The 13,164-nt window shown below is 41.3% G+C and overlaps 2 protein-coding genes across 2 annotated transcripts; both read left to right on the top strand.

The window, feature by feature from the left end:
- The first annotated feature begins 4,521 nt into the window (after positions 1-4,521).
- On the top strand, positions 4,522-5,012 carry LOC138905290 (uncharacterized). The gene is made up of 2 exons (XM_070193799.1): positions 4,522-4,840; positions 4,966-5,012. The coding sequence occupies exons 1-2, from the start codon at positions 4,522-4,524 to the stop codon at positions 5,010-5,012; spliced, it is 366 nt and encodes a 121-aa protein (XP_070049900.1).
- Positions 5,013-5,575: 563 nt separating this feature from the next.
- Positions 5,576-5,926, top strand: LOC138905289 (uncharacterized). The gene has a single exon (XM_070193798.1). It carries the CDS (start codon positions 5,576-5,578, stop codon positions 5,924-5,926), a length of 351 nt encoding a protein of 116 aa, XP_070049899.1.
- Positions 5,927-13,164: the final 7,238 nt, after the last annotated feature.

Below are 13,164 nucleotides of genomic sequence, written 5' to 3'. Positions count from 1 at the left end.
ATGTACATTTCATACTCAGCCATGCTCATCCATTATGAGATTATTTATGGGATCGGGGTTGTCCACCTACAGTCGGCCGTATTGGCTTTATATATATTATTATTATATGGATCGGGGCTGCCCACTTTCAGCATGCCATATGGACTTTATATCACGCTTGGGCTGATGGAGCCCCTCCGGAGTCTGCACCCCCCACAGTGAGCATAGATGATTTATATTCGGGATGGACTTACCAGGGCATGGACTTGCCTTGCTTATTTATATTTGTGATGAATTTCCATGGACATGGATCTTGTCTGAATCATTTGCATTTGGGGATAAATTACCCAAGGCTAGATTGGCCTTATACGGTACTGAGTGACTGACTTTTAGTTGATGTATATATATACGGGATGGAATTTTCCTCGACTGGATTGTCCATATACAGTACTGAGTTTAACTGTTGAACTTGAAAGCATGCCTACATTTATGTACTGTTATTTCTATACTAGACTGTACCTGCTGAGCTCGTCACTACTTTCAGCCCAAAGGTTAGTCTTGTTACTTATTAAGTTGGTTGTACTCATACTACACTCTGCACCTCGTGTGCAGATCCAGGTGCTTTCGGACACGGCGACAATTAGATCTCATAGTGCTACCAGTTGGAGACTATCAAAGTAGCTGTCTGGCGTTCGCTGACCTTGACTCTCTTTCTTTCAGTTATTTTATTGTTCTATACTTTCAGACAGTGTTTTATAAGTCAGATTTGTATTCATATTAGATGCGCATGTCCTCAGTGACACCGGGTTTTGGGAGTGTTTATAAATGTATTTGTGAGATTTCTTCTGCTGAATTTAAATATTATGTTTTCAAACTTAAAAGATATGGTTGTTTATTGAGATTGTCGGCTTGCCTAGTATTGAGATAGGCGCCATCACGACAGGTGAGATTTTGGGTCGTGACTAGTTGGTATCATAGCCTAGGTTACATAGGTCTCACAAGTCATGAGCATGTTTGGTAGAGTCTTGAGGATCGGTATGGAGACGTCTGTACTTATTTTCGAGAGGCTGCCAAACCCTTAGGAAAATTTCACGTCCTTCTATTCTGTCGTGCTAATTTGTTGATTCCGAAAACTAAATTTCTGTTATTCTATTCTCTCACAGATGGTGAGGACACGTACTACAGGATCAGATGGTCAGCCACCAGTGACACCAGTTAGGGCCGCGAGAGGGCGGAGCCGTGGTAGAGGGCGTGGTCGAGGTAGAGGTCAAGGTGTAGCTCGTATAGCAGTTGGAGCAGCACCACCAGTTGCTCCAGCTCAGGAGCAGATTCCAGACATAGTTGAGCTGACAGGACCATCTCACGCACCAGTTGTGCCTATTGTGATTCCTGGCCTTCAGGAGGCTCTAGCACAGATATTGACAGTTTGCACTGGCCTTGCTCAGGTGGTTTCAGCTTAGGACGCACCGGCCACTTCTCAGGCCGGGGGAGGTACTCATACCCCTGTTGCCCGTACTCCAGAGCAAGTAGTGCAGGAACTTCAGATACTGGGGGCACCACCAGTCCAGCCGGTTGCAGCTACTCAGGCCTAGGTGATCCCCGTTATGGCCGATGATGAGCAGAGGAGACTTGAGAGATTTGGGAGACTAAGACCTCCATCATTTAGCGGTGCTGAGTCAGAGGATGCTCAGGGTTTTCTGGATAAGTGCCAGCGGATGCTTCAGACAGTGGGTATTCTGGAGACCAGTGGGGTTTTGTTCACTACTTTTCAGTTTTCTGGTGCAACCTTCAGATTGTGGGAGACTTATGAGAGGAGCAGACCAGTTGGTGCAACACCACTTTCATGGCATGAGTTCTCCATATTATTTATGGAGAAGTTTGTGCCATAGACCCGTAGAGAGGAACTACGCAGGCAGTTCGAATATTTACGTCAGGAGGACATGTCCATGACTCAGTATGAGATGCGATTTTCAGAGTTGCCCCGTCATGTAGTTTGGTTGGTTCCTACTGAGAGCGAGAGGACCAGGAGGTTCATTAATGGCCTCAACCAACAGTTCTTTTTTGTTATGACTCTGGGAATGTATTCGATACTAGATTCGATGAGGTGGTTGACAGTGTTCGACGGCTAGAGATGGTCCGTACACAAGAGCGTAAGGAGAGGGAGGCCAAGAGGCCTTGTGGTCCGGGTAATTCTAGCGGTGTTCCTTCTGAAGGAAAACCCTATCACAGCAGGGGTTATCCTTATACGCCCGCTCAGATGGTTTGTTCAGCTCATCATGGCGCATCAGCTAGACATGGTCTATACAGTGCTTGACAAAGTCACTCTTCTCTTGGTGCACTTCTAGCTCAGAGTTCATCTCGTGCACCATTAGTTCAGGGTTCATCGGTACTAGTATCTTCTTGTAGTTATTCTAGTTCTCGAGGTCCGCCTCAGAACTTGCCACCATTTTTCGAGAAGGATTGCTATGAGTGTGGAGAGCTGGGTCATGTGATAAAATATTATCCCCGCTTTTCGCGAGGTTCGGTTCAGCATAGGAGTCAGGCTACATCTCCTTCACCAGTTGCTCCACCACCCGCTCAGCCATCTAGAGGTGGGGCTCAGTAAGCTAGGGGTCGCCCAAGAGGGGGAGGCCGATTAGGTGGCGGTCAGGCCCAATACTATGCTTTTCCTACAAGGCCAGATGTTGTTGCTTCAAATGCAGTGATCACATGTATTGTCTCAGTGTGCCACAAGGAAGCTTCTATATTATTTGACCCTGGTTCCACATATTCGTATGTTTCATCATAGTTTACTCATTATCTGGATATGCCCCGCGAGTCCTTAGTTTCACATGTTCGTGTATCTACGCCGGTGGGCGATACTATTATTGTGGACCGTGTGTATCAGACATATGGGGTAACTATTGGGGGACTGGAGACTAGAGTTGATCTATTATTGCTTAGTATGGTTGATTTCGATGTAATCTTGGGTATGGATTGGTTGTCTCCATGTCATGCTATTCTGGACTGTCACGCAAAAACTGTGACGTTGGCGATACCGGGATTGACGAAGGTCGAGTGGAGAGGTTCTCTAGATTATGTTCCTGGCGGGGTAATTTCTTACTTGAAGGCTTAACGTATGGTTGCTAAGGGGTATTTGTCATATTTGGTCTTTGTGAGAGATGTTGATGTAGATACTACTACTATTGATTCTGTACCGGTAGTGTGAGACTTTCTGGATGTATTTCCTACAGACTTGCCGGGTATGCCACCCGACATGGATATTGATTTCGATATTGACTTGGTGCCGGGCACTCAGCCCATTTCTATTCCTCCGTATCGTATGGCACCAGCTGAATTGAAAGAATTGAAAGACAATTTCAGGAACTTCTTGATAAGGGGTTTATTAGGCCTAGTGTGTCACCTTGGGGTATGCCAGTTCTATTTGTGAAAAAGAAAGATGGTACTATGCGGATGTGCATCGACTACAGGCAGTTGAACAAAGTTACAATCAAGAACAAGTATCCTTTGCCACGTATTGATGATTTATTCTACCAGCTTCAAGGAGCGAGGGTATTCTCCAAAATTGATTTGAGATCCGGGTATCACCAGTGGAAAATTCGGGATTCAGATATTTTAAAGACGATATTCAGGACCCGTTATGGACATTATGAATTTATCGTGATGCTTTTTGGGCCGACCAACACCCCAGCAATATTTATGCACTCGATGAATAGTGTATTCCAACCATATTTTGATTTATTTGTCATAGTATTTATTAATGATATCCTGGTGTACTCATGTAGCCAGGAGGAACATGCACAATATTTGAGTATTGTACTACAGAGGCTGAGGGAAGAGAAACTTTATGCCAAATTCTCTAAGTGTGAGTTCTGGCTTAGTTCGGTGGCATTCTTGGGACACATAGTGTCCAATGAAGGGATTAAGGTGGATCCGAAGAAAATAGAGGCAGTCCAGAGTTGGCACATGCCATCTTCAGCTATTGAGATTCAAAGTTTTCTTGGCTTGGCTGGGTATTATAGTCGCTTTGTGGGGGGCTTCTCGTCTATTGCATCGCCCTTGACTAAATTGACCCAGAAAGGTGCTCCATTCAGGTGGTCGAATGAGTGTGAAGAGAGCTTTCAGAAGCTCAAGACTGCCTTGACCACAACTCCAGTTCCAGTTTTGCCTTCAACTTCAAGCTCTTATACGGTGGATTGTGATGCTTACCGGATTGATATTGGGTGTGTCTTAATGTAGGAGGGTAGAGTGATTGCTTATGCTTCACGTCAGTTGAAGCCACTTGAAAAGAACTACCATGTTCATGATTTGGAGTTGGCAGCTATTGTTCACGCATTTAAGATTTAGAGGCACTATCTCTATGGTGTGTCTTGTGAGGTATTTGCATATCATCGGAGTCTTCAGCACTTATTCAAATAGAAGGATCTAAACTTGAGGTAGCGGAGATGGTTGGAGCTGCTGAAGAATTATGATATTACTATTTTGTATCATCCCGGGAAGGCCAATGTGGTGGACGATGCCTTGAGTATAAAGGCGGTGAGTATGGGTAGCCTTGCATTTATTCCTATTGGTGAAAGGCCTTTTGCAGTTGATGTTCAGACCTTGTCTAATCAGTTCATGAGGTTAGATATTTCGGAGCCCAGTCGGGTTCTAGCTTGTGTGGTTTCTCGGTCCTCCTTATATGACTGCATCAAAGAGCGCCAGTATGATGACCCCCATTTGCTTGTCCTAAAGGATACAATTCTGCACGGTGATGCCAAAGATGTTACTATTAGAGAAGATGGGGTATTGAGAATGTATTATCGGATTTGTGTGCCAAATGTAGATGGGTTGCCTGAATTGATTCTTGAAAAAGCCCACAGTTCGTGGTATTCCATTCATCCGGGTACCGCAAAGATGTATCAGGACTTGAGACAGCACTATTGGTGGAGAAAAATGAAGAAAGATATAGTTGGGTTTGTAGCTGGGTGTTTATATTATCAACAGGTGAAATACGAGCATCAGAGACCAGGCAGATTGCTTCAGAAAATTGAAATTCTGGAATGGAAGTGGGAGCGTATTACTATGGACTTCATAGTTGGACTTTCACGGACTTTGAGGAAGTTTGATGTTGTTTGGGTAATTGTAGATCGGTTAACCAAGTCCGCGCATTTTATTCCAGTCGGTACTACTTATTCCTCGGAGCAGTTGGCTGAAATATATATCCGCGAGATTGTTCGCCTACACGGTGTGCCAGTGTCTATCATTTTAGATCGGGGCACGCAGTTTACATCATAGTTTTGGAGAGCAGTACAACGAGAATTAGGTACGCAGGTTCAGTTGAGTACCGCATTTCACCCTCAGATGGATGGACAGTCTGAGCGCACTATTCGGATATTGGAATATATGCTACGCGCTTGTGTTATAGATTATGGAGGTTCTTGGGATCAGTTTCTGCCACTTGCAGAGTTTGCTTACAATAACAGCTACCAATCGAACATTCAGATGGCTCCGTATGAGGCTTTATATGTTTGAGCTGGGTGAGGCTAGGCTATTGGGTACTGACTTGGTTCAGGATGCTTTGGAGAAGGTTAAATTGATTCAGGATCGACTTCGCATGGCGCAGTCTAGAAAGAAGAGTTATGCTGACCGGAAGGTTCGTGATGTTGCTTACATGGTAGGAGAGAAAGTACTACTCCAAGTTTTGCCTATAAAGGGTGTTATGAGGTTTGGGAAGAAGGGCGAGATGAGTCCTAGGTATATTGGACCTTTTGAAATACTTAAGAAGATTAGAGAGGTGGCTTATGAACTTGCATTGCCGCCTAATCTATCGGGTGCTCATCCAGTGTTTCATGTATCTATGCTCCGGAAGAATGTCAGAGATCAGTCTCATGTTTTGAATTTTAGTACACTGCAGTTGGATGGTAATTTGACTTATGATGTGGAGCCGGTGGCTTGGCCATTTTAGACCAACAGGTTCGAAAGTTGAGATCAAAGAACATAACTTCAGTGAAAGTGCAGTGGAGAGGCCAGCCAGTCGGAGAAGCTACCTGGGAGATTGAGTGGGAGATGCGGAGCAAATATCCACACCTATTTGAGACTCCAGGTATAATTCTAAACTCGTTCTAGGATGAACGTTTGTTTAAGAAGGGGAGAATATAACGACCCGGCCGGTCGTTTTGAGTATTACAACCCCTTTCCCCCATTTACTGCTCAATTTATGCTTTACAATTGTTATGTGACTTGTCGGGGTGATTGGTTTGGGTCTCGTGAGGTTTTGGAATGAATTGGAACACTTAGTTCTAAGGTTGAAATCATAAGTTAAAATAGTGACCGGATGTCGACTTATGTATAAACGACCCCGGAATAGAGTTTTGATGATTTCAATAGCTCTGTATGGTGATTTTGGACTTAGGAGCGTGTCCGAAAAATTATTTGGAAGCCCGTAGATAAATTAGGCTTGAAATGGCTAAAATAGAAATTTATGTTTAGAAGTTTGACCGGGGAGTTGACTTTTTGATATCAGGGCCGGAATCCGATTCTAAAAATTAGAATACCTTTGTTATATCATTTATGACTTGGGTGCAAAATTTGAGGTCAAACGGACTTGATTTGATAGGTTTCGGCGTGGAATATGGAAGTTGGAAATTTTTAGTTTCATTAAGCTTGAATTGGGATATGATTCGTGGTTTTTGCATTGTTTGATATGATTAGAGGTTTCTACTAAGTTCGTATGATGTTTGAGGACTTGTTGGTGTATTTGGTTGAGGTCCCGGGGGGCCTCGGGTGAGTTCCAGGATGGTTTCAAATCATTTTTCCTTGTTTTGCAAATGCTGAAACTGGTGTCTGGTGTTGTTCTTCGCGAATACGAAGGGTCTCACGCATTCGCGAAGAAGGATTTTTGGGCTGCTGGGATTTACCCATCGCAAACACGATAAGGAAGACACAAATGCAAAGAAGAGGCTTGGAAGCCTACGCGAACGCGAGTGAGCAGACGCGAACGCGAACGCGAAGAGGAAGGGGAGTTGGGGGCCTGCGTGGCGTTAAGCCTTTGCGAATGCAGCTCGTGGCTCGCGAACGCAAAGGGCAGACATCGGAAGGCTTCGCGAACATGACGAGGAGGTCGCGAACGCGAAGGAGAAAACTTTTGGCAGCATTTTTGTGCTTCGCGAACGCGAAGCAAGGGCCCCGCGAACGCGAAGAAGGAATCGTTGGGCAGAAAGTTGTAAGTTCTGAAAATGGGACGTTGTCCCATTTTCTATTTTTGACAAATTGGAGCTCGGGAAGGGGGGAGTTTCGGGAGATTTTCAAGGAAAATAATGGGGTAAGTGTTCTTAACTCAATATTGGTTAAATTACCCGAATCCATGGTTGTTTTTAACATTTAATTGGTGAATTAAGTTGGAAAATTTAGAAAACCCTCTTAGTTTAATTTGAAGATTTGAGGGTCGAGTTGATGTCGGAATTTGGTAAAATTTGTATAGTTGGACTCCTGGTTGATGGGCATTCATATTTTGTAACTTTTGTCGGGTTCCAAGATGTGGGGCCCACAGATGATTTTTGAGTTAAATTTCGGATTTTGTTGGAAAATTTATATTTTCATATGGAATTAATTTCAATGACTTGTATTGACTGAATCGAATTAATTGTGACTAGATTCGAGGCATTCAGAGGCCAATTCGCAAGGCAAAGGCATAGCGGAATAAAGAAATACATGGTTTGAGGTAAGTAACACTTCTAAACTTGGTTCTGAGGGTATGAATCCCCGAATTTGGTGTTATATGTGAATTGTATGATGGTGACGCACATGCTAGGTGACAAGTGTGTGGGCGTGCACCATAGAAATCATGAATTGAATAAATTCTGTGGATGTAAAAATTAAGGAATCATGTTATTATCCGCATATTCTCCTTGTGTTAGAGAAATTGAGTAGAGACTCGTATTAAAGATCATGTTTAGGCTACGTGTCGATATTTTGGGACCCATAGGGTCGTGTTGTTGTTGAATTTAATTGTTTAAAAATGTACATTTTATACTCAGCCATGTTCATCCATTGTGAGATTAGTTATGGGATCGGGGTTGCCCGCGTGCAGCAGGCGATATCGGCTTTATCATTATATGGATCGAGGCTGCCCGCATGCAGGAGTCCATATCGGCTTTATTTCACGCTTGGGCTGAATGAGCCCCTCCGGAGTCTGCACCCCCCACAGTGAGCGTAGATGATTTATATTCGGGATGGATTTCCCAGGGCATGGACGTGCCTTACTTATTTATATTTGTGATGAATTTCCCTGGGCATGGATCTAGTCCGAATCCTTTGCATTTGGCGATAAATTACCCTAGGGCTGGATTGGCCTTATACGGTACTGAGTGACTGAGTGTGAGTTGATATATATATATATATATATATATATACGGGATGGAATATCCCTGGGCATTTGCCATATACAGTACTGAGTTTAACTGTTGAACTTGAAATCATGCCTGCATTTCTGTACTATTATTTCTATACTGGACTGTATCTGCTGAGCTCGTCACTACTTTCAGCCCAAAGGTTAGTCTTGTTACTTATTGAGTTGGTTGTACTCATACTACACTCTGCACCTCGTGTGCAGATCTAGGTATTTTCGGACACGGCGACTGTTAGATATCAGAGTGCTACCAGTTGGAGACTATCAAGGTAGCTGCCTGGCGTTCGCGGACCTTGACTCGCTCTCTTTCAGTTATTGTGTTGTTCTATACTTTTAGACAATGTTTTATCAGTCAGATTTTTTATTCATATTAAATGGTCATGTACTCAGTGACACTGGATTTTGGGAGTGTTTATATCTGTATTTGTGAGATTTCTTCCGCTAAATTTAAATATTATGTTTTCAAACTTAAAAGATATGGTAGTTTATTAAGATTGTCGGCTTGCCTATTATTGAGATAGGTGCCATCACGACAGGTGAGATTTTGGGTCCTGACACTCTACAACAAAAACAAGTATATAAAAGAAAAAAGAGACTGATGAGAGAGAGAGAGAGAGAGAGAGAGAGAGAGAGAGAGAGAGAGAGAGAGAGAGAGAGAGCCAAATAAGACAATCAAATAACTTCGATAATTTTCGAAAATACGATCACAATAAGTTATATTAATTTATTTATCGAGCTAGCTAAATAGGGTAAGTGTTCATAATTTTTAAGAACTTATATATAATGCAAACATATTATTTAATAATATTTATACGATTTCTTAAACAGTTAAAAAGTTGTATACTCACTGACATGGGTACACGCGCAAAGCGCGTACCAGAAAACTAGTATGAAAGAATAAAGTATAATTTGGGAATAACTAAGCTGAAGCTTACTTAGGGCCCGTTTGGCTATAAAAGAAATTCTTTTTTTCTGAAAAGTATTTACTTTTTTTTCGGAATCATTGTTTGGCCATAAAAATTTCAAATTTTACTTGAAGCTGAAATTTGAAAAACTCCAAAAAGCTATTTTTCAAAAAATTTACTTTAAGTAACTTAGAAAAAATTCAAAAACAACTCCAAATTATATTCATTTCCAGACTATAATAATTTTCAAATACTATTTTCACTTAATTTTTTGCTTTCGAAATTTCACGCCCAAATAATTATTAGTCTTTAACTTGAGAGAATAGCTAGTATCAACCCCTTATTTATAATAGGAATAGCAAATAAAACCCACACTAAAAATCTTATTTTGGTATTAAATAAACTAGCAAATATATTATACCATATACAGTCAACCATCTCTATAACAATCTCGTTTGTTCCGATATGTTTTGGCTTTTATAGTGAGTGACTATTATACACCTATAACAATATTTGATGCTTAAATATTTTTTGGTTGTTATAGATAAAATTATCCAAAAATCAATTATTTTTTCTTTTTTAATATTACATATAAAAGATAAAAAAAATTTATTCAAATTTAAAATCTCAAAAGATATGCATATTTCATTAGTTATATTAAATATTGAAGAAAGCTAATACATTATTAATAAATTTATAACTAAAGTCACCGCGATTTTGGGTACTATAGGCGCACCAAGGTTGAGGAGGTCGTGGGGGCTATGCGTAAGATGAGCAGGGGCAGAGCAGGTTTGGAGTGATTGATTGGGTTGTTTAATGTTATTTTCAGGACGAAGAGGATGTCGGATGAGTGGAGGTGGAGTACGACGGTTCCGTTGTACAAGAACAAAGGTGACATCCAGAGTTACAACAACTATAGGGGTATCAAATTATTGAGTCATACCATGAAAGTTTGGGAGAGGGTGGTAGAAGCGAGGGTAAGGAGGACGATGTTTGTATCAGACAACCAGTTCGGGTTCATGCCAGGTCATTCTACTACGGAAGCTATCGACCTTATTAGGAGGTTGGTGGAACAGTACAGGGATAAGAAGAAGGATCTGCACATGGTGTTTATTGATTTGGAGAAAGCGTATGACAAGGTTCCTAGAGAGGTTCTTTGGAGATGCCTTGAGGCTAAAGGTGTGCCGGTTGATTACATTAGGGCGATTAAGGACATGTATGATGGAGCTAAGACTCGGATTAGGACAGTAGGAGGCGACTCTGAGCATTTTCTGGTTGTTATGGGGTTATACCAAGGATCTGCGCTCAACCCATTCGTATTTGCCCTGGTGATGGACGCACTGACACACCATATTCAATGAGAGGTGCTATGGTGTATGTTGACGAGACGCGGAGTAGCGTTAACGAGAGGCTGGAGGTTTGGAGACAGGCCCTTGAGTCTAAGGATTTCAAGTTGAGCAGGACGAAGACAGAATATCTTGAGTGCAAGTTCAGTGCCGAGCCAAGGGAAGCGGGCATGGACGCGAGGCTTGGATTGCAGGTCATTTCCAAGAGAGGCGGTTCCAAGTATCTTGGGTCGGTTATCTAGGGGGATGGGAGATCGATGAGGATGTCACACACCGTATAGGGGTGGGGTGGATGAAATTGAGGTTAGCATCTAGAGTCTTGTGTGACAAGAAAGTGACACCGCTACTCAATGGTAAGTTTTATAGAGCGGTGGTTAGACCGGCCATGCTGTATGGGGCTGAGTCTTGGCCAGTTAAGAACTCACATATCCAGAAGATGAAAGAAGCAGAAATGAGGATGTTGAGGTGGATGTGCGAGCACACTAGGATGGATAAGATTAGGAATGAAGATATTCGGGAGAAGGTGGGCGTGGCTCCCATTGATGACAAGATGTGGGAAGCGAGGGTCAGATGGTTCGGGCACATACAAAGGAGAAGCTTGAATGCCCCGGTAAGGAGGTGCGAGCGGTTGGCATTGGTGGGTACAAGGAGAGGTAGAGGGCGGCGTAAGAAGTATTGGGGGGAGGTGATCAAGCGGGATATGGCGAGGCTTCAGATCTCCTAGGACATGACACTCGATAGGAAGCGGTGGAGGTCGAGCATTAAGGTTGTAGGTTAGGAGGTAGTTGAACATATTTAGTCTACCAGTGTGAGGCTAGACTGATAGGATTTAGTCTTAGACTGCTAGTGGTCAATGTTGTGTTTACATTACTCTTCCGTTTTCATAGTGTCGGGCCTTATTTACTGGTTATTATTTCTGCTTTCCATCTATTTACTGGTTCTTGTGATGTTATTATTTTCATGATTTTTTGTTGATGGTACTGATATATTGTCTCTTTTTATACTGAATGACTATTATAAAGGGACATTATTGTAGAAGTTATCACTGTATATATACAAAATAGGAGTATCAAACTAAACCCAAACCCAATATACTTTGAGCAAGCGGTCATCAAGTCCAGTTCCGATCAATTCCTCGTAGTGTTTTAGCTAAAGTGATACATAAAGTAAAAAATTCCTTAAGTTTGTTCTCGTTGTAGTAAAGCATATTGTTACGTAACATTGAAGAAGAAGAAGAGAAGATGGTGGCTGTGGCTCCGAACAACGCCACCAGGAACAGGGAGGAGATGAAGACGAAGAAAATTTTCAGACAGGTTCGACGCTAACAAAGATCGGCATCTCAACCTGACGGAGCTGGTGACGTGGATCACGGCTGTGGAACCCCTATTGAGTATTAAAAGGATTATAGATTAGAATACCTCCGGCGCCGTTACAACTTTTGTGTATTTGGTTCCCGAGGCCTAAGCTATAGTGGCTTCAACCTAATTTATGAGTACAAAAAACGTGACCTTGATCGTGACTTGGACACCCTCGCCCAATTCCAGCAAGAAAAAAGCAATGTTTACGCAACTCAGCAGCAGGTTTAATTCTTCAATTAGTATAATTCCTTGAGTTTTTAGCCTTTTAATCAAGACTCTACTTCCACTCCAAATTAATATTCACTTACTTTATATTTGTGGTAGTGTTCAAAGAGGCTCAGTCTATCACCCACAAAGACAATAATAGAGAAGAAGAAGAAAACGAAACACCAAGTTCAGGCAAGTATTTTGCCAAACTCCAATCTTAAATAATCATTTTGAATTGTATTTTTGTTTGTTAATAAGTTTGATCTTTTTATAAAAAAATTATTTGAGGGGGGAAAGCATCATCATTAAGCGTATTTAGGATTTCTTGAATACGCGAGCACCACTGAAAAAGTATAAAAAATACTATTAAGTGGGGATTGATCCATGTTCCTCTAGGTGAAAAACTCAATATTCAATCAAGTGCATAATTTAGTCTTTTTGGGGCATGGGTATCAACACATAATATTAGACAAATTCTAGAAAATATGTGCATAAAATACCTAGTTTGTCGGAAAGATCATGGCTTTACGTGCCCCATAATTTGGACTATACATCCGCCCCTGATTCAAAATCATATCATTTGGACTATATATATATATAAGCTCCAAAGTGGAAATTGAATTACCAAAATATCCATCAAAAGTTGAAAGATCATCTTACCCTTCTTTTAAACAATACAATTCCTATAACGGTTATGTACCAAAAAGTAAATTTATATTTTAATAAATAATAAATATATGTAAAAGTAAATTTAATTATTCTTTCAAAAAGTATATATGAACTTTACACCTTATTGAACTCAAAATGTGGTGTGCTCATTTAATATAAAATTATTTGGCGAACCATTACTCCTATTTGGAGTTTTTATTCATCTTTTTTTTCTTGTATTTGATGCATAATATATACAATGCTCATTTCTAATACACAAATAAATTTTATTTATAATGTATATGGTAATTCATGATGAACAACCTACATGG

The sequence above is a fragment of the Nicotiana tomentosiformis genome, chromosome 2 (assembly GCF_000390325.3).
Source record: "Nicotiana tomentosiformis chromosome 2, ASM39032v3, whole genome shotgun sequence".
NCBI classification, from domain to species: domain Eukaryota; kingdom Viridiplantae; phylum Streptophyta; class Magnoliopsida; order Solanales; family Solanaceae; genus Nicotiana; species Nicotiana tomentosiformis.
The sequence above is the reverse complement of the archived record's forward strand: the minus strand, read 5'-3'. Positions and strand labels throughout refer to the sequence as shown.